This window comes from Corvus moneduloides, chromosome 4 (assembly GCF_009650955.1).
Source record: "Corvus moneduloides isolate bCorMon1 chromosome 4, bCorMon1.pri, whole genome shotgun sequence".
NCBI lineage: Eukaryota > Metazoa > Chordata > Aves > Passeriformes > Corvidae > Corvus > Corvus moneduloides.
Window position 1 is genome coordinate 44,714,525 of NC_045479.1, and position 21,978 is coordinate 44,736,502.

A 21,978-nucleotide genomic window follows, 5' to 3' on the forward strand; every position below is an offset into this window, starting at 1 on the left:
ATTGATTTATAGATGCTGCTATTAAAAGCTGATTATGTGCACATGAAACAAACTGTGGAGCTCACTTAGTTAGAATGCTTCCTTCAAAGACTATTCTGCAGGAATTTGTTCTATAATTCAGTTCATACTGTATGGTTACTTTAGGTGCTCTTCAGAAATTTGAGAGCATACCCTTTGCGAGGACAAGTTGCTCATTCCATTTAATAACTGTTTTCTCTTATTGTGGACTGGAAATGAATGGTAATGAATGGCTTGTCCTAAGTCTTTCAACTGTGTGATTCAGTATGCTGATGCTTCCAGCCCATCGTGGTTGGAGGCTGCTGCGTCCTCCCAGAAAGTGTCCCAGATGAGCCACAGAGCTGGGCTATGCCCACAGAAGCCACGCACACGTACGCCACTGGAAAGTTGAATAAAGAGGCGGGATGGGGCCTTCACATAGAGTTCCACAGGAGTTTATTGCTGAACACGTGAAGGGCTCCAGGGGCAAAGGGCCAGGAGTACAGGAGTGTCCAGGGTATAAGTACGAGGGTGACAAGGGGAGGAGAAAGGGCCAGGGACCAATGGAGAAAGAGCTGAGGGGAGGAACATGGACAGGGCCAGGGTACACAACCCAATGGGGAAACATGGAGGGGGGAGCCAAGGTCTAAGAGCTAATGGGAAAGCGGGGAAGGGAGAACATTCTAAGGGCATGAACTTATAAGGGGTCCAGGGGGTGGAGAGTTACCAAACCAGTTGGGGTAACAGAACTGGGGTACATTAACATAAAGGACAGAGCATCTTGGGAGAGGCCCTTCCGGTCACCCTGCCTTAAGGCTTACCCAAGGGGGTTGATTCAAACTTTGGGGCTGTCCCACCATCCCTGGGCCCCCTGGCCCACAGGCTGCCCCTGCCACAGGTGCAGCCACTGCAACAGTATGCTGCTGGTGCTGTGTATGGAAATTTTCCTTCTTACCTCCTGTAACTTGTTCGTGGCTGCTTGCAGCACCTTTTTTTTTTGTCTGTTGGGGAGGCACGGCTGGACTAGTTAAGACTGGATCAGTTGCCTGTAATAGTCCGTCATATGTTTTTATGAATGCAGTTGTCACCACAGGGATGATGAGAGCAGTTAAAGGTTGGTGACCACAAAGGATAAAATTGCTTTCTCCAATACCCATTTGGACTGGTGGAAGTCCTTTGGACTTGTGGAGTGAGTCCTGGTGAAAGTTACTTGCTGTCTTTGTTACAGTGCAGTAATTATTATCTCATGAACATGACTGAAATGACAGTGTCTGCTCTTGACACCTTCAGGAAACACTGGTGTGATCTTGGTGTTTGCTGCAGAACTCTGACTGCAGGTTGTCTCTGAGAGAGGAAAATGTGTCCTAATAATGAGGGCTTTTGTGAGCACAGGCAGCTTCTAAGCTTGTCTTCTGAAGGGCTGAGTTCCTGCAGATCTCATGGTCAGTGGTTTCCTTTGCTGGGCTTTCAGACTGCTTTGCAATGTTAGATCTTAAAAGATCTAGCCTGAACAAGGAGTGAGACATACTTTGAGTTTGGATTTTTGTGTCTTTGTCACTTTCATGTTTCTATAACTTAAAGATGGAGTGATGACACTATGGATTTGTGAGTTGTTGTGGTGTGGTCAAACCATACACACGCAATTTTCTAGGAAAATAAATCCAAAATGTATGTATCATGGCTAGAGACAAATTTCTCATTCAAATTATTGAGTCTCTCCTTATTTTTGCACTCCAAGTTGAAAAGATTTATGCCTTTTGTTTTGTGTATTAGAAATGTTCACAGTATGAGGTTTTTATGTAACTATTGAGAAACTGCAAATTATTGTCTGAGATATACCAGTTTGATTTTTCCAAGCCATGGAAGAAGTCCAGTTCCAGTAAAGTATTTTTGTTGGGTCTTAAACTGATTACTAGCAGCCAAATATCAAGAAGAAGCCTGAAGCAATATTTATTGAGCACAGCTGGTGATCTATCAAGCACCTACTGATAGTGTTCAAAGGCAATTGGAAGGAGGGATTCACACTCTTCTGTTAGTGTGAATAGAATGGATCTGACAGATCAAGGACCTTTCAGTCATCTTGCTTTTAAGAAATCCACCTGGTGCCTGCCCTGAGCAAAGAGTGTTGTGCTTCATAAAAGTAGTAATAATTCAAAAGGCTGTGTAGGTTTTTTGAGCAGCAAGTATGAACTGACCTATTTGCAATACCAAAACTGAGTGGCCATGTGTTTTGGCAATGTAGCACTCCAGCAGTCAGTGTGATGGTAATCTTAGTATATAGGCTGCCAGCATGGTGTAATCATGTCTTGATGCTATCGTCTGTATACAAGAAGGTTATCTAAGGCCACAGTGAAGGGTTATAGCGTACTCAGGTAAGGTTTCATAGAATAAAGGATGGGAAATTCTCACCCAGAGTAGTGATCAGGTAATGATTCAGGGTGACATGAAGAGACCTAAAACTGATTCCTGTCTTGTGGGTGTTGTGACAGCTCTGTGTTTCCCCTGCCTCTCACACAGCAATGAGGACTCGGGAGTCTCTGGAGAGCTCAGTGTGATGGTGAGGGTTTGTTTCCTTTCTAAAGCACAGGCCGTCTGTAGTGCGGTGTTTGCATCCCAAAAACTCCAGTTAAAATAAAAGGGCCTGTAGAAGGAGGGGATAATTACAAATGTATGAGCTGGCCTTCTTTAAGTGTAGGGATGTTAAGCATATACTTTCTTTCATTAGTTGCTTATGAGAATATCATAGAATTGTGGTAGAAATTAATTTTTTCCTTTTTTTTTCTTTTTGATTCCCCATTGTGAAAAACAAATGGAAATCAACCTGGTGTGACACTGTGCAGGAGCTTGGCTAGGACTTGCATAGGTTGTTGCATTTCTTAACGGATATTAAAAATATTACTGATCCATAAACCAAGATTTACTGTTTCTGTTAATGGACAGCAGCATCTTCATAGGTCCAACTTAAAGAATAAACCATTATAGGAACAGTGGTGTAAGCTGAGAGTGGTATACTTGAGAGCTCAGCTCCAGTGCTGCTGAAAGAAAATCACCAGTTCTATTGCTGTTAGCTCTCTACTGCTGTTCCTGGGTTAGTGTCCCCAAGTAGGGCAGAATGGTCAAATTGCTGTGACAAGAAGCTTGTGAATTGATTTATTTCTTACACAGTTGATTACACATGCTAATGAATTGATTTTGTGCATTAAAAATGTGTATTAATTTTTTTCTGGTATAATGTATTATGGAGATTGAGAATTATTTTTCTAGAATTTGACATCTTATTTTATAAATTATCTCTCTAGAGGTTTTAAGCTTGGGCCTTTTTATTTTCTATACATGTTATGTGCAAATTCAGCAGAAATATTTCATCAGTCTAGGTTGTGTGTGGGTTTTTAAAAGTAAAATCTTTATTGTATGTGTGCCATTACTCTAACAAACATTCATGACTTCCTGTGCAGGAAGCAGCAGGAAAATGCCACTCAGCTGGAGTGTAGAGCAATTAATTAGTGATAAAATATTTTTGAAATTTGGTGGATTTTTAAACTATTACTTAAAGCTGAATAAATTGTTTTGTTGTTTTGTTGTTTTGGGTTTTTTTAAATTAGTTTATTTATTTATGTACTTATGCTATTAGGCATAGCAGTTTTGTAGAAGTCATTAAAAATTTGCTCAGGTCACGTGTCAGGGTTTAGGCTCATGTCTAGTGTTGTCACTGTGCTTCACTGCTAGTGAGCCCAAATTTTGGATGAGATATTAAAGGTACCGTCCAGCCATCCATGAAGAAAATGAGAGTTAAGACCCTGGATCAAAACAAAATACCTCCCTTCCCCAGAACAGAGTAGGTGTCCTAGAAAATGTGTTCTCTTTCATTGAAATGGCTCCCATTGCAAGCAAAACAAATGTATTAAATACTTTGGTCCCTGCTTTTTGCCTGTCTGTTCAACTGTGCTTCTCAGAAATAGCCTGTTATTTTGTAAGCTATTTGAATGAGGATATAAAGTAACATAAGATTTTATACTGAGTGTTTTTCCTCTTATGTTTTAGATACTTCAAGAAGTGTGAAGGCATCTCCAGAAACAGCTGAAATATTTTTTCAGAAGTTAAGAAATAAATGTGAATTCACAATCCTGGTGACCTTAAAACAATCCCATTTGAATTCAGGGGTTATTCTCTCTATCCATCATTTAGATCACAGGTAAGTACTGATACCCGTATGCTGGCTAATGAAACTATATGTATTCGTGCATTAAAAAATTGAACATAAATTAGAGAAAAATTGTTGTGTAGCAGATGATTTGTAAATATTTATAGTGCTTGGATAGGCACATTGTGCATATTCATAAAAAGTCACAGTTCCAAATCCGCCAAGGGAAGGGGAAGAGGGGTTTTTCTTTACATGTCCCTTGCCACCAAGGGCATGAAAAGCCAGTTCTCTGTTGTTGTTCATAACCACAAGGACCAGGTTTTCAACTGGTTTAAAACTGTCATGTCACTATAGCTACACTGGTTGACAAAGCCTGGCCCTGTAAGGGCACCTCTTCACCAGTTTTTAAAATTGCAAGCAAGAAGGAAAAAAAAATCCTCCAGTTATGGGTTTACATCTTCCCAGGAATGGCAGAGCACTTTCTTCAAAATGTTGTCAGCCTTAAAAAACTGAAGTGAATGACAGATAGCATTTAAGGATTATCCTTTTGATAGAATAAAGACTGCTAGAGAAATAGGATATTTTTTATATATCTGTCTGAGTAATAGCTATTAAAGATAATTGCCCTATGATTCTCTGGCAGAATAAAAAGGAGTTTTCAAATGTGCACTTTCTAAACAGTCATTAGCATGAGAAACAGGTGAGCTGTGCTTTAGGTTCCTAGTTATTTTTGTTTCCTTGTGTACAATCCCATAATTCTTTCTTGACAGTCTCACTACAAAATAGCAAAAAAAAAAAAAAAGTAAAGACATGTTTAAGTGCAGCAAAGTGTCTGTTTCTTTTACATGAGTGTACAAGTTTTCATTAGCAAGCATGGTGACAATTATTTTGTGCTGGAAGATACTCCAAGTCAATTTCTATTCTATTTCTCAGAGGCCCCATCTTCTGCACTTTAGCTATGTGTAAAAAACAAACAAAAAGACCAACCAAAACACAAACCACAAAACAAACAAGAAGAAGGAGAACATTCCAAAGGATCATTATACCAAGTTTATAAAAGCATTTTCCAACTTGTAAAGGAGAAGTTGAATGTCTCCTGGATGGCATTAGTTGTGCCCTTAGGCTTTTAATAGACACATTCAGGTCTCTTCTGTGCTAGGATGTACAAAAATATATCTCTGTGCCATAGTGGTGTTTGTTCAGTTTAACTGTCCTAAAATGAGGGCTGACCTAGGTGTGGATAATACTGGAACCAGACAAGCATCTCTTGAGTCTCCTGTAGTTTCTGTTATGGTTTTATGTTCTTTTATGATGAATGACAATAAAGACAAGAAAATGTAGATGTTAAAAGGAAGCATTTGGATGGCTTGTATTAAATAGCTGCTTCTTCAGTGCTGGATCTCCATCTCTGCCCTTGCCCACCTCTGACCAGGGACTTGGCTGTAACAGTCCTTTAGTTCTTAACTTCTTGTGAAGTCTTTGTCACAGCAGTCATCATAGTGGGAAAATAGCAATACCAGACCTCAGTCCACTCCTTTGCACTAGCTTTAGCCTTTTATCACTCTGATGTCAAAAAAAGTTGTGCTAGCATTGAACTGCTGCCTTGCAGCTATATTTCTAATTTACAGAGGTCAGTACTAGCTCTTACGTTTCTGCAGTGAGGAGTTGAATGGTGGAGAGGTAGGCTGAAGGTGGCAGCAACTGCAGGATGTAATAGTTATCACACAAGTACCTTTTCATGTGCTTTATTTTACAGAGCTTTCATGGCAACTAATGGTTCTAGGGTAAAAGAATTTCTATGGTACAAGAAAATTAAAATGTTTAAAAAGTGGAAAAATATGCATTTATTCAAAGGCTAGGGAACTACTTTGTGTTTTTGAAAACAAGTCAGAGTAAAAACTCGTCCTCTCTTTGCATGGGTCTAGGGACAATGGTGCAAATATGTGAATTTACAGCAATTGAGGGCATTTCCTAAATTGTAGGGTTTTAAAAAATTTATAATTTTGTTTATAAACTTAAAATAGTTTTCATGATTCAGAGTTTACTGATTCAGTCTGTGTTGTCTAGTTTTATGTAATTGTTGTTTTTGTTCCTTTTTGCTGGCTCCCTTTTGAGAATCATCAAAAATGAATACTTCCACTGAGATATGATCATGCAACTATTTAAGACTTTGGGTCTTAAGAAGTTGACAGGGCTGGTCTACCACACAAAGTTTCCGCTCTAATGTCATGTGCTGAGTGCTGTCCTTGGGCTGTCAGAGAGATACAGAAGTTACCCATGTAAGTCTCAGGCGTGGGCATTTGCTGAGGCTGGGCTGTTGCTGCCACCATAAAAAGATGCTCCTGAAATCATCTTCTGAAGTTATAGTAATCTTTTCATACTTATTTAAATGCTTTTCTCTTTTCCTAGTTGGGTATCAAAGCTGGCTTCCCCTTTTATGATTATGCTTTTCTGTAGTATTTAATGTATTAAAATATTTTAAAATTAAAGTGAAAGAATCTGAAACAATGCCTGTAACTGTCCTTTTCTAACTTGCTCATACATTTCCGCAGACACTGCTTTTTTCCCCACTGATTAGAGTGGTGAAAAGCCAAGGAGCTCAGGCAGTAGTAGTTTTGGGCACAGTGTGGAGGTGATAATTTCAGAAAAAATTCTTGTGGTGTCAGGGAATTCAAATTACACATCAGTAATCATTCAGAATTTCAAGCAGCTGAATGCATCTTTTATATATGGCAGAATTATGTATGGCATATGTCTGAAAGATAGAAGTTCTAAATGTGTTCTTAACTTGAGAGCTTTACCTTGACCACAGACAGTACCCTGCCTAAAATGTGATGTACTTCACATTAAGAAGATAAATATCTTTAATTCTGTTAATGAAGGGATACCTTAAGTCTGAGTAGAAACCCTGTTAAACACTGATTGCTCAGTGTTTCATCTTTCAGTTTAAGCTGTATTCTCCTCACTTCACTTCTGAATTTATCTCACCTTCTTCTTGATAAAATAGTTTGCAGAGAGATGATTTTACTCGGTGATGGGGTTGTAATATATGTTTGGTCTTGCTTTTCCATCATATATTTTTATTTAATCATCAGCAGTGGAGAGATATAATAAAGCTTTTTGCTCCTTTTGTGGTTAGATGGCTTTATGTAACTAATCTTGTATTTGTATCTCTTGAGATACTTCATATTAGGCCCTTAAAGGATGAAACTGCTGGGTTGTAGTTTAACCGTTCTTTCCTTTGGTTAGTGCTTTTTATATCCTGGAACCGAGAACTGAAATCAATGGAATATAATGGACAGGCATTCCCTACGCTTAATTTGTATCTGTACTAATTCATTCATTTTCTGCCTTCCTTAGCATTTGTTTTTACAGCGGTTGGTCTCTTTTGATTATCTGCTGTCGAATGGGCTGTGCTGTGCAATGGTTTCAGACCTCTTTCAGTACGTAGGAGGAACTTACCTGTGACATTTTCTCTCGTACTGATTTATGCTGCAAGGAGATAAGTTGTCAGAGGTGAATTCCCGATGCATGAATTTTGTTCTCTCATTTGACCACTGTATTGAAATAGAGGCAGAACTGTACGTTCCCTGCTTTTGATGTATGAGTGTCAGTATTTCTGGACTGCAGTGTCAAGTGTCCTCTCTGATACCACAAAATCTGCTGCAAACCTCTTACAGTGAGAAAAGCTTTCAGTATTTACCACTTAAGCCAATATTCACCGAGCCAATAATTGCAGAGCAGATGTTAGATAAGACTAATATGGGATTAATTTTCAAACATTAAAGTTGGGTATGGCTGTTTCCTATGCCAAAAGAGATAATAGCTTCTTTCTTCTTTTTAGAACACCCCGTGATCTTTGTTGGAAGAGTGGAGGGTTGTGGTGTTCTGTATTTTAGTTTTTTGGTATTAAATCTTAGTTTCTGTTTCTTACTGGTCTGATAATAATTATGAACCCTCTGGAATTTGTTCGTAACAGTCAATTGCTTTGGAATTCTTCTAGTGATTTTAAATTTCTCCGTGTCAGTCTTCTATTCTTTTGATGCAGTTTGCATGTTTCATCAAAGGTGTCAAAAAAAAGTATTTTCTTTCATTCATTCACTGCTTTTCCAGTGCATGAGAATATTCTGTGGGACAAAGGATTCTCTGTGTGGACACTGACAGCTTGACCAGGCTCTTTATCCCAAAAGAAAAATGTTCCTTATTTGTGTTGGTTTGGGAGATGTAATTTCTATCCCTGAGTATGGGTTGGATGGAAGTATTTGTAAAGCAGTCATTTTGTGTTATACTCTGTTTAATGCCTTCATGGTGTTAGGAACGACCTGTTTATTTAAGTGCTGGCTATAAAGATTATTATAAAATTGATTGATGCCGTGTCGTTGTTGCTTGGATTTGGGGTATTTTTGCTTCAGTTTAGTTTATACTCTGTGACCAAAAAAAAAAAAAAGGCAAAAAAAAAAAGGCAGTAGGATGTAAATTCCTGTAGTTCATGCACCTTACTGTTCTATAACTTTTGTTAAATCAAGTGAGGCCAGCCTGTCCGGTGTAAATCATTGCAGTGCCAACTAATCCAGGGTGAATTGTTTGAGAACATCTTACAGAATGCTTATATGCCCCTGGAACGTATTACTTGAATTAAGACTAGTGACAGGCCTTATGAATAAAAGACAGAAGATTTGTTCTTTCCTATGACATTGAAAACCCCCACTGAAATAGCTGAAACGTGAGTTTTGACAGATCTTGTTTTTCTTCTGATGTTGTTTATAAGGCTTTCTATGAACAAACAAACAAACAAATCTGTATTCTTTTGGGGTAGGAAATGGGAGGAGTTATGTTGAAACTGCCTTTCTCTTTTACTAATACATCTATTAGAAAATTGTTTATTGTATTTGCAGTCCTAGAATATTTATTGTATTGCAGTCCATGGAGAAACTTTATCAAGAAATGGGAGGCATGGTTTATGCCATTTGTTTTTACAGTGTTTGAGTTGAGAAAGTTCTTCCCTTGTTGATTTTTAGTAGAAGAGGAAGCTTCAGATAGGCAAGATTGATATTCCTGGGACTATGTGTTAGTGAAAATAAACCAGAAATAAATACACTGATAAATGGGGTTAGTGAGAGAGATGAGAGGAATGAGAGCAATTGCTCAAGGACAAGAAGTAGTGTTTCAAAATTATTTTTTCTTTTGGAAATTTGATTTCATATCCATGGCTCAAATAGGGATGGCATGGACAACGTGCTGGAATACTGGGGTTGAATTTTTCCAAGACCAAGCCAACACCTTTTGCAGGAATAGCTTTTTTTGGAGTGCTTTGAAGAGCTTGGTGGGGCCTCAGTTCCTGCTTCTGGCTCCTTCCTATGTGTTGTGGAAAGGCTGACTGCGAGCCTTGCCTTGTCATCAGCAGTAACATTGGAAGGTCTGGAGTGTCTTGCTCTTGGATCATAGCACTAAACCCAGCAGAAGCTATGTAGAATCTGCAGTAGGGATAAGGTGAGATTTTGCCTCCCTGATTTAGTTGACCTCAGGTTTTGGGAGGTCAGCAGAGAGATGTCTCATGTGAGAGGCAAATTCTTGATTCAAAGCCAGCAAAGGCTTCCAGGCCACAGCAGTGCCACTGAAATCAGATGGGGGGCTGCAAGGGGTTGATAAAAACAATATCTTATTGACAGAATTTTTTTTCCTGCATGCTTTATTAGTTTGAATCGGGTACAGACACTGAGGGGCACAGTGATGGAAAGGATGTGAACAGCCTCACATGTTTGTTTCCTAACCTCCACTTGCACATCAGGGTATTGCAACCTCACTTTCCTAGCCACTACCTTGTGCTGTGGCTTCTTTCTGTCTGGAGGGAAGCTGCAGTGCTGTGCAGTAGTAGTTTGTGCAGGTGAGTGTGTGCGGATGATGCCTCTCTGCTCTGCCAGTTATCTCTGGCCTGCCTGTTCTGTCCCATGAACATCCCAACAAGAAGAGTGTTCTTCCATGCATGTCCCAGCACTGGGCTCCATCACCTGAGCACATCAGGAATGCACCTTCCTCCTCCACAGCTGTTCTCTATAGGTATCCAGTGCAAGCAGCAGTGCTGTGGTGAAACAAAGATGAAGTGGTTGACTGTTTTTGTGGTGGAAGAAAATAAACAAGAGATATGTAAATGCCAGGATGATCAGCAGCTGTCTGGCTGGGGTGCTTCAGAGGCATTTTCCTCACACGGTTAATCTCTACTCTGCCTGATTTGGAGCAGGAACTTGAACGTGGTTTTTTTTCCACCTGAGACAAGTACCCTGTGGAATGTCATTATCTTTTTTTTTTTTTTTTCTCCACTTGATACAGTGCTGATGCAGATTTGTTGGCAGTGCCTGGCAAGGGCTGTGCTAGTAAACCAAACAGTGCCCAGGCTGGAGCATTGGCCTGCTGTTGTCCATTTTGCATAATTGTTAGCATCGTCCTTGACATGCTTTTGTCTCCTGCAGTTAGTACCCTTGCAGAGGATGTCAGGGCAGTCTGTGAAGCAGCATTGGCCAAGGCCTGTTCCTACCAGTCGGTGTGAAAAAGCCCACCAGTTTCAGGGAAAAGGTGTGAGAGATCACCAAGATGGATATGAGTTGGAGTGGAGCACTAGTTTATAATACAAAACTTGAGAGGCTGGTTTTGCTGTCCTGTTGTTTATACACTTTGTGTCGATATGGGTAATACCCTCTTCTAATTTTGAGCTCTCTTCACTTGGGATCTCTGCTTTCATATCAGTAATAATCATGGCATTAAAGATATTTGAGAAAGTCTTTCAGAGAATCTTAGATTTGCTCTCTGTCTCTCTCCCATTATAGCCAGCATATCACCCTAGACCCCACAGGCTTTGCTGTGAGAATGTTTGTTTCTGCCAAAAGATTTGGTTTTAATGAATGGATCAACGTTCTTGAACAGAAATACCCTAAATCAGAAAATTGCAGTCTGGCTTTAAAACTGTATTCAGCAAAAGGAAGTGACAGAAACAGAATTGGTGGCTTTTCTGCCCATTGTGCACTTGAACTAAGGGCTACAACTTATCCAGAAAAGCAAAGACCATTTTTTAATTAACCATTCCCTGATAAAAATGCTAGTCTTCTCTAGGTGGAGCTCTAGATTGAAAAGGGTAAAACCAGTAAGGTCAAGCAGTAGTGTGAGAGGTGGGAACTAGATTCTTACAGGTTAAAGGAAGCTACCACTTGACTTTTCATATAGAAGGTTTGGTTGAAAAAATGATAACCTATCTGGGGATATTTTGATGCCATGTTGTTCTAGGGGATGCACCAAGCAGTAAAAACTGATAGTTAATATTTCAGAGCACTTAGTGTTGCTTCCAAATTAAATGTTCTGAAACATAGTAAAATGAGCTCATGCTCCTGACTGCCCAGTCATGATACCGCAGAAAATAGCAAATAACACATTGCTGAATTTGGTAGTGGTGCTGCATGAGTTGCTTTTATATCTTCATAATCTACACCTCGCAGAATTGCTTGCTGCTGTTGTGCAATGAATAGGGTCTACTGAGTAGGATCTCCCTTTTTTTTTAATGTTTTATGTAATTATACCTAACAAAAAAGGCAGAGCTTTGATAGCAAAAATCTTCAGATAAAGATTTTTTATAAGTAATGGAGATAAGGATTTTAGTTTTTATTAAGTACATATTGCTCTTTAATTTTAGTGATTTGCCTTTTTTTTCAGTGTAGATCAAAGAGCCATGAAGAAATATTTTAATATGGTACCTATAAATGTGAGTAGAAAAAGTTAAGAAAACCCACCACCCTGTAAAAAATTCATAAGCAGACGTGATATTTTGCCTTTAGCTTCTGAAATACTTGTCTACGTGCTGTAGATTGAAGTTGAAATTACTAGCTGCCTGGAGTAAGTATGTGTTACAGAGAAGTAAAGCTTTGTAAAGGGAAGGCTTTACTGTGGGAAGGAGACACAGCTGAATTAGGGGTAGAAAAACATGCTGCTGTGTGCTGTCGTGTGCTCACATCGTGGTGTATGGTGGTTGGTTGAATTATGTTTGTTATGCCTTAAAACTATGTAAACTGATAACCGGCTAACTGCTTAAGAAGGCTGGGTTTTTGCAATAAAGGGCTCTCCTTTGCACCTGACTGGGGACTCTGTGTCGCTCCTTATCGCAACAGGTATGTGCATTTGTTTTGTGAGAAGGGATGCCAAATGAACAAGTGAGCCATCTAAGACCTGGCGTTGCCAACACTGCCTGTTAGCTGGCATGGCCATACCTCCCTCTTCTCAAAGACTGCTACTCTGTGCACCAGGACCATCTGGTGTTTCACCTCCTAAATCTCTAAGTTTTGCTGTACATCCTGACTTTTACTTCCACAGTCTTCCTTGTACTAGTCCGCCACCTCCCAAAGAGCAGGTCCTGCCTGGGCTGGTGTGACCACATGCCCTTTGCCAGGATGGTCATTAGAGCTCCACAGCTGAGCAGATTCGCTGACTGCCAGCTCTTACCTAGAAGTTACAGTAGATCAGTGCTGGGCAGCAGAGAAATCATCACTGTTTTCTGTCTCAAATTCCTCCGGGGCATTTGAAACAAATTTCTTCCTCTTACCAAGACAGGCTTATCCTTAGTCAGTACGTTAGGGATCGCTGTCTGGCCACTTTCCAAGCAGAGTGGCTGACTGCTACCGTGGCCTTGGCTGTTGCCTTTGCAATGATTGTGCACGCACAGAGCGATCTACAGAGATGTAGCAACCTTTTTTTCTAGGTTGGCACTTTCTTCTCTGTGTGTCGAACATAGAAAAACCTAAGCATGTATCATCTCCCTGTGAAGTTAAATCCAAGGTTAATCCAAGGCGGGTGTGGTTTTTTTGAGGAGCTAAAATCAAGTAGGCTGGTACTGATTAAACAACAGGAGAGATTATGAATTGTAGAAAGAGAGGTGTGGGTTCTGCTGTTGTTTTGGTTTTCTCATTGTGGCTTATTTTTCACTCCAAGAGTCGTTTGCCTTCTGCAGCATAGAAGAACACCTTGGAGCTGTTGGGAGAAGCATCAGTGATGTTTAAAATGGGATGTCTTGGGCTGCTGCTCTCCCTGCAATGAGTGGGCTGGGCTAGGCTGGTGTGGACAAGAAGCTGGTGACTCAGCTGATGAGGTTCCTGTGAAGCTTTTCAGTAATGAGATTCTTGGCTAGAGAAGACTGCAGTACAATGCAGTTACTCTTTCCTTTGGGAGCATGTCCTTCAGGCATTAAAAGCACCCTCCTTTCTCTCTCAAATGATTAGTAAGCCTGAGTGTACAGAGAAGTGCAGAGTGTTTTTGTCACCAGAAATGAATTTCTAAAATCCAGGTCTATTAATGCTTAGCGTATTTTCTCAAAGACTTTTCCAAACCTTTGAAAACCACACACCCAAGTGTTGCAGCCTCAAAGATGGAACAAGAAGCCTCACTGTGGGCAGACTTTTCATTATCACCCATGTATGTTTGTCAGTGCTAAGTCTCATCCCATCTCCTGAAACTCATGAGGCTGAGATAGAGCCATGTAAGTCCAGGCAGTTAAACAAATGTAGAAAAGGAGAATAGCAAGCACAGCATTTTGTAAAAAATGGAGTGGAAATGATTCATTTTCACTTCTCTGTGTTTCAGCATCATGGCATTTGTTCAAGCTGAAAGCAGTATTGCTTTGGCTGTCATTTCACTTGCTTTTCTAATTGTGTTTTGCTGCTGCCTGTACAGATTATTAATAACCATAAATTATTCTCCTAATAATTCTTCTAATGGCTATTATTTTCTTTTTCATTTTGATGCATGTTTTCTCATTTCAAAGGTAGTTATATTTGTTAGTTTACCAAATGGAAGAACAAAACGTATCGTCTGTGAATGTGAAAGCAGTGTGTTAATCACCATTAAAACAAAACCGCAAGTGTCCACAGTTTCTGCCCAGCTTTGTGTAGGAAAATTTCCTTGCTTATTGCAGCATCATCGATTGTCAGCATCCTCTCTCAGCAGTTCTTAATTCATGAAATTTGTACAGCAACGTCTTCTTTTTATTGGCAAACCCATGATTCATCTGCAGAGGTTTCATTATCTTACATGCATAAGGGCAACACAAGTGTTTGTTTTATACCTTCTGTACTGACTGTATGTCTACTAGTGTAGTTGTTGCCTGCCTGTCTGGAATTTCGTGTGCTGGCATCAGTTCTGCTATTGACTTGGAATGAAGGAGAGCTCCTAGTTCTACCAGGAGATAATGTTTCAACATATCCATGCTATTCGTTTTCCATTTATTTTCTGCTGCTAGGTGGAGATGCTTTAAAGTTGCTGGAGAAGTCCAGGTCTCTAATGTTCCCCTTCTCTTTTGGGTTGAGAGTAGCCTTATTTTTATCCTTGAAGCTTCAGTTCTGAAGGATAACTTATTAAGTTGACTGATGGTCTGCCACTATGGTGCAATTTTTCCAGCCAGGCCTTCAATTAGTTTCCACTTCTTGCCAATGCAAAAATTATTTTTGGGCCATGAGGAGGTAAATTGATTATAAAATTTATATCTGACTCTAGTTAACTGCTTTCTTAATACTGGGGAGGAAGAAGAAATTGTCCTTTGCTGGTTTTGCAAAAAACTAGTGGTTTTTGTGCTGTTGCTAGTTGTGTTCCACCTGTAGAACACCCTGAAGGAAGCAGGGATGTGCAGCAAGCCTTCTCCTAGCGATAATGATTGTACAGGATAGTTTTGATTTGGTCTCATTTTTACTCTTCAAAACCACAATCACTGTCTTTTCTATTCCTTAATGTACATAGCCTGTTAAAGTAAATGATGTCATCCTGGAACACATGTGCACTCCGGTTACAAGCCACTGTCATGTCTGATTCAGATGTAGCCATGAAAATTCCTGTGTAAAAATAATTTTCTTGGGGAATTTTAAAATGAGAAACTTAGTACTTTAAAAAACAAATGGTTAGTCACGCTTTTTCCCAGATGTCCAACATGCGAGAGACAGCCTAAGAACTGAGTTTGGTTATGGAGTGCTTTTTAAATTGAACGGCTGGAATTTCACCATCAAAGCTTGTGTTTGCAATCTGCTAGGTTCACTTAGCACAGCTGCAATGCTGAGTTTTTGCTATATGTATACGTATTTGCATATATAGATGTGCATACATATATAGATGTGTATATATATATGTGTACACCCACCCCACAAATACACATACTTATTTAACAAAGCAAATACGTACACATATATAAATTGTTCTGAAGCCTTAGCATTTCTTGATTTTGTGTATCTTTGGAGAAACTTCATTACAGAAAAGGAAAGATGATGTAACAGTACATATAAAAGCAAACAAAGGAGTGTTCAGTCTCAGTCCTTACTTCCCTTGGTAATTACTAATGATGTCCTTGTTGCAAAACTTGGGGTTGTCTTCTGTGCATTCATGCCTTCAGAGTATCTCTATTGTGCTTTCTTTGTATGAGGCAATTATTTATAATAGTGTAATTTAGATCATGTTATGGAAAATGGTTTTGTTGGAGGAAAACATATTTGGCTTGGAATCTTGTGTAGTGACATGAAAGTTTGAACCTGCTATTATTTGTCACTGAGAAGAGATGCAGTGGAAATCTGAAAAGGGTCTACTTTTGCCTCTGTATCTGCTTGTTTTTCTTCCTCTTTTAAATAGTTCCTGCATGATGATGGGAAGATGTCTTATGTAAATGTTGCTGTGCTGATGAGAATGGTTCATGACATGATGATACATTTATGGTACAGGTACCTGGAGCTGGAAAGCAGCGGTCATCGAAATGAAATCAGGTTGCATTATCGTTCAGGCAGTCATCGCTCCCACACAGAAGTATTCCCATACATTCTGGCAGATGATAAATGGCACAGACTTTCCTTAGCAATCAGTGCCTCTCACTTGATTTTACACGTGGACTGCAATAAGTAAGTAAAGAGTGTTGTTTTATAAGAAGTTGTCACATCTGGAATGTTTGAGCTCTGAGTAAACTAAATGAGACAACTTGGGGTTCTAATTTCCACTTCCTTTTCAGAATTTATGAGAGAGTTGTGGAGAAGCCTTTCATGGACTTACCTTTGGGTACAACCTTTTGGCTGGGACAGAGGAATACTGCACATGGTTATTTTAAGGTATGCATTCCCTGGAAGATAAACAGTGAACTTAAGTAAAATGATTCAGGGATTGAAACATCTTTCATATGATGAGAGACTGAGAGATTTGGAATTGCTCAGCCTGGAGAAGAGAAGGCTCAGGAGGTATCGGGAGGATCTCGTCAATGTGTATAAACACCTGAATTTGTGAGGGGAATGAAGATGAGTGATCCAGACTTTTCTTGCTAATGCTCACTGTAAGGCCAAGAAGCAATGGGCAAAACGTGAAACTCCTGAAATTCCATCTGAACAAAAGAAAACAGTTCTACTGTGAGATTTGTCAAAGATAAATTACTATGGAGATATTCAAAAGCTGTTTGGACACAGTCCTGAGCAACCTGCTCTGGCTGGTCCTGCATGAAAAGGGAAGTTGCAGTAGATAATCTCAGGAGATGCCTCCAAACCTCAACCAATTTATGTTTCTGTAATTATAACACAGATCTTGGATTACTTTGAAATTTGCTATTGGAGAGCAGCAGACTAGCTACTAATTGTATCTTAACTAAGCATGGCATGTAAAGTCTGCCTGCAAGTATGGGATCTGTTCTTCTGGGTGAAACCATCCCTTTCCAGATATCGTTGTTGAATTTCATGCTGAAATCTCCCTAAGTTCTTAACGACATGCAGCTCTGCAGCTGTGTAGCAGAAATGTAGTTTCTCATAATTTTGCAAGCTTTATGGAAGGATCCCCAAAATTTGTTGTGGTTTAACCCCAGCTGGCACCACCTAGCCACTTGCTCACTCCCCACCCTGGTGGGATGCAGGGAGAATTGGAAGGGTAAAGGCTAGAAAACTCATGGTTTGAGATAGTTTAATAGGTAAAGCAAAGCCACACAAGCAAAGCAAAGCAAGGAATTAATTCACCACTTCCCATGGGCAAGCAGGTGTTCAGCCATCCGGAGGAAAGCAGGGCTCTATCACCAGTAATGGTTACTTGGGAAGACAAATGCCACCACTCCAAACGTTCCCTGCTTCCTTCTTCTTGCCCCAGCTTTAAATGCTGTGCATGATGCCCTGTGGTCTTGGATATGACCCCTTCTTTGGTCATTTGGGGTCAGTTGTCCTGGCTGTGTCTCTCCCAACTCCTTGTGCACCGCCAGCCTCCTCGCTGGTGGGGTGGTAGGAGGAGCAGAAACGGCCTTGTTGCTGTGTAATTTATGCAACATCCCTGTGTTATCAGCACTGTTTCCAGCACAAATCCAAAACACAGCCCCATACCAGCTACTTTTCTGTGAAGAAAATTAACTCTACTCCAGCCAAAACCAGCACAAACTCATTAAGGGTTTGCATTAATGTATTTTTCTTGACTCTAGTTTCTTTAATCTTCAAATCTATTTAAGAGTTATAGCTTGTAAAAAAATTTGCATATTATTTAAAAGAGTATTTCTAAGTAACTGAAACTGCAGCTGTTTTCAAATTACTTTTTAAAGGTCATTTGCAAGCTTTTCTGCAGTGACTAACTAAAAATAACAATGAATTCAAAACCACCAAACTCTTGCCACATAATTATATCTTGAAATTTAATCTTATGTCTTTAAAAATTATTCATTATGCCTGTACATCTATTTAATTTAATTTCTGTTTATTCTTTTATCACTGAATTGGGTCCAGACAAGAAGCTGTTTATTCATAAGTATAGTTTTTCTGTGTGGGCTTTAATGTTTTACATGGTGAATAAAAAACATAATTTTGACAGGTAAAAATAATTTATCCTTTTGTTTTCTCTCCACTTACACATAGGGCATAATGCAAGATGTGCAATTACTTGTCATGCCTCAAGGATTTATTTCTCAGTGCCCAGATCTTAACCGCAGTAAGTCTATTAATTCTTATATCGTAAAATGAAAGGTGTGCTTTTTACCTTCTTTCTGTCCTGCAAGCTTTCTTAAAACCTTGAATTTAAGTGTATTGTTTGTCAACTTTGGCATGATTTCAGCCTACTGTGAATTAATTTGTTAACACACATATTTTATTATTCTAGCCTGCCCAACTTGTAATGACTTCCATGGACTTGTGCAGAAAATTATGGAACTGCAGGACATTTTAGCAAAAACCTCAGCTAAGGTAATGTTTACTAGGACTCAAGTCATAGGAGAAGTGAGGACTGTCTTTTTAGATTATTCATGCTTGTATGGGGTTGTGCACATGGCTGTGTGCAGAACATTCCTTCATGGTATGTTTACATCTTTATATACCTGTGCCTAATGTTTATACATAAAAATTCTCAGTTCAGAGAGTTTTCTTGTGTTTTAATATTTTTACAGAATCATGTATTTTAGTAGTAAACAGCATCCAAATCCAAGAGTAAGGAAAGGGCTCACAGATATTCAAACACTACCTATTAGGCTAATAAATCAAGAAACCTAGAATGAAATAGGTAACTGTGCTTGTAGTGCTTATTACAGCAAGACTTACTAAGACTTTTCAAGACCTGAGCTGCCAAAGGCACATTCAGACAGTATATATGCAAGACGAGGAACTAAGAATCCAAACCAGGACTTTCTTCTTTCTTTCCTGTAGAATATTACACCAAAAGCATTCATGTCTGCTGGTGAAAATAGAGTACTCTGATTTTAAATGTCAGTTCTTTAGATATCTGCAGGAATGCTGTTATCTAGATGCTTTGATACACTAACGTTAAAAATGCTTGGCTGAAATGCAGAAAAAACTGCTAGTGTCGGTTCTGAGTTTTATTTTCATTTGGCTGCTCTATCTGCAAGTACTTTATGTAGAGCAAGATTCTTGATCAGTTCACAAAACAAAGATGAGAAATCAGGAGCTGTACCCATCTTGACCTGCTCATTTTGTTTCATGACGTCCCTGATGTCATGATGATGAGAAAGATGAACTGCATTGTATCTTACTTCTTAATTTCTGTCTCTGAATGGTGGTTTAATCATGTTGTATTTAACAATAGTAGTTTTATTGTCTCTGACTGCATTTTCCTGAATGTATTCTCTCATCTGTGTACTTGATGATAAGGGGGAAAAGTTTGAATTGTGTTTTTACTAATGTGGAAGCCACTTAAAAATTCAAAACATTTTTGTGAACTGTAAATACAGTTGTCTCAAGCTGAGCAGAGGATGAACAAGTTGGATCAGTGCTACTGTGAAAGAACCTGCACAATGAAAGGCACAACCTACAGAGAGTTTGAATCCTGGACGGATGGCTGTAAGAACTGCACTTGCATGGTATGGCTATGGTTTGAGTGGAGAGTCAGGAACTCCAGTGTTTCCTCTGATTAGTTTTATTGAGGCAAAAAATGAGAACTTTCAGATGTATGCTAGGTACTAACAACAAAGAGCTTTAACATCTGTTCTAAATCTAAGGAATAGTATTAATAGATGTATTTTCCTATGTTTTCAGCATTGCTAGCATGTGTAGCTCCTGTATTTCATGTCACCTTATGCAGGTGCTAGGCAATATACTTAGCTATCATGTTATTCCCTTGCACCGAGTTGCAAACAGTTTCTCTGGAATTCTAATTCCTTGCCTTTTGTCACTATAAACACAGCCTTTTTCATAGCAAATGATTTAATAGATCCCTTGTGTCTGATTTCCTTTGGTTGCCTTTGGTTACATCTCAATAAGTAATAAAAAGTAAAATGTCAGGGTCATGTGCAAGCTTTGTTATATTACAAATGAAAAAGATTTAGTGGATGGAAGATTCCCAAAGGTAGCACATCTCCAGATGTGATTTCAAGTATCCTTTCAGGTACCAAACTAGGGCATCTGTATTATTGTCCATTCATGTAAAAAAACTCTTTCATTCCATTTGAACTCATTAAATGCTTAATCCAAAGGCCATTAGAAATTGGTGAAAGGGCTTTTGTTGTCTGTACTGCACCTTGGATTGATTTGTTGCTATCTGTAATTTGCTAAAAGGGTCTCTTTAAGCTTAGTATTTTTTTGACCTTTATATTTCTGAAGGGATATTCATTTTGCTTTTAGTATTTTATTGTATAAAATCTGGCTGATAAATGTCTAAAATTCTTTGAATTTAGTGTTAAATTCATTACATATTTTTGACCTGGATTTTTCTCACAGCTATAATATTACTACCTTTTAGAAATATATTGTCTCTGCCATAAAATCAGAAAGCAGAGTATTGTTCTGTGCCGTTGTTATTTCACAGTAATCTGTCAGTTTTTTGCTGATTGGCAGAATGTTTTGCCTCCAAATAGATTTGCCTCTAAAAAAAAATTGATCATTATCATCTCAAAGAGAACATCATTCATTTAAAAAGATTGTGTGTGTGACATTCTGAAGAAATGCTTTCTGTTCTTGTAGTTATTAAAAGACCCACGTTAAACTGTCTTTTTTGGATGTTGTTAGAAAGTTCATTGCATTTAAAAATAGATTTTCAAGTTCCTGTGTTTGAGAACATCTCTGCTATTGCTAAATAAAACTACCAGTTAAGCACCTTTTATTCTCCTAGAACGGTACTGTGCAGTGCGAGGCTTTGATTTGCCCCCTTGCTGACTGTCCACTTAAATCTGCCCTGGCCTATGTGGATGGCAAGTGCTGCAAGGAATGCCAATGTAAGTTTTACTGTTGTGCCTCTTGCTAATGAGTGCTTTGAAATCTTAAAGAATATGAACCTTTCTGTAAATATGTCAGTGGAAGAACTGGTCATTAAATAGCTGGGTTGTGGAACTGGGGAGCTTAGACTTCTCTGAAGTGTTCTGGGAAATTGATAACCAGAAGGTTTTAATATTTAATGTGGGGACATTTTAGTTTCATTTTAGTTATGTTATTTTTATTTAGCACAGATATTTATTATCAAAATTTATAAAGAAAAAAAAGTCACTTATAAAGCTTTCTGTAGGCTTTCATTATCTATGTTTTAGACCAAACTGCTAGAAATTCAAGAACAATTGCCTGGTGTGTTTTTTGACCACTGTCTCCAACACCTTTATCACAAGAAGAGTGTACTACCAACCTTATGTTATAGAGCTTAGAAATGGAGGTTCAGATTTATGATTCTTCTTCTGTAGTTAAGAGAAGAGAAAAGAAGAATTCTTTTCTGTAGTTAAGAGAAGAGAAAAGAAGAACCCAGCAAAACCCAGACACCTAGAAAAGGTCGTAAAAGAATTAAAGGAAAAATGGAAAAAGGTGATTTAATATTGTCATTTAGGATTGGATACATGATTACGTTTTATAGCATTTCAATTTTGTTGCAAAGAGGGCCAGAGAAGGGGTATTTTAGGTTAATCACAATCTAGATGGACTATATATAGTATTTCAGATTGATTATGTATGTATATTCTGTATGTTATGGTTAGTTATTTCAGACTACGGTAGAATCCATTTTTGAAATTGAGCATGAGATGCACACACTTCTTTATTCTGTAAATGTTGAGATTTTTCTCTGTGGTTTCATCACTGTTCTACTGCTGTATAAAACTTCTTACGGAGTATAGAGAAATGCATAACTGGTTAAAATGACATGTTGTAAGATAAAATTCTGGAAGACGTTTTGTACTCCATTGATCTAGCTCCCACGGGAGTTTATTAATATTTAATTGTGGTAGAAGTTACACAAACCATCCTTTTTTATGAAACCTTATTAACTTACTCAAGTAGATTAATTCTAATTAAGAGGAAATAAGAATTCAAATACTTTTTTTTAACCAACTACACAGAATTTCCATGCATATTAGATGACTCAGGGAGCTCGTAATTCAGGGAGGTGAGAAGTGTGACATTCCG

At 38.7% G+C, this 21,978-nt stretch overlaps 1 protein-coding gene across 2 annotated transcripts in view; it reads left to right on the top strand.

Moving 5' to 3' along the window:
• Positions 1-21,978, top strand: part of NELL2 (neural EGFL like 2) — a 147,582-nt gene that overhangs the window by 15,850 nt on the left and 109,754 nt on the right. For both annotated transcript variants that reach the window (XM_032106575.1, XM_032106576.1), the window contains exons 3-9: positions 4,039-4,189; positions 15,868-16,041; positions 16,149-16,245; positions 18,007-18,079; positions 18,248-18,330; positions 19,329-19,457; positions 20,705-20,807. In XM_032106575.1, the coding sequence (XP_031962466.1) occupies positions 4,039-4,189; positions 15,868-16,041; positions 16,149-16,245; positions 18,007-18,079; positions 18,248-18,330; positions 19,329-19,457; positions 20,705-20,807 (810 nt within the window). The remainder of the gene's footprint in view (positions 1-4,038; positions 4,190-15,867; positions 16,042-16,148; positions 16,246-18,006; positions 18,080-18,247; positions 18,331-19,328; positions 19,458-20,704; positions 20,808-21,978) is intronic.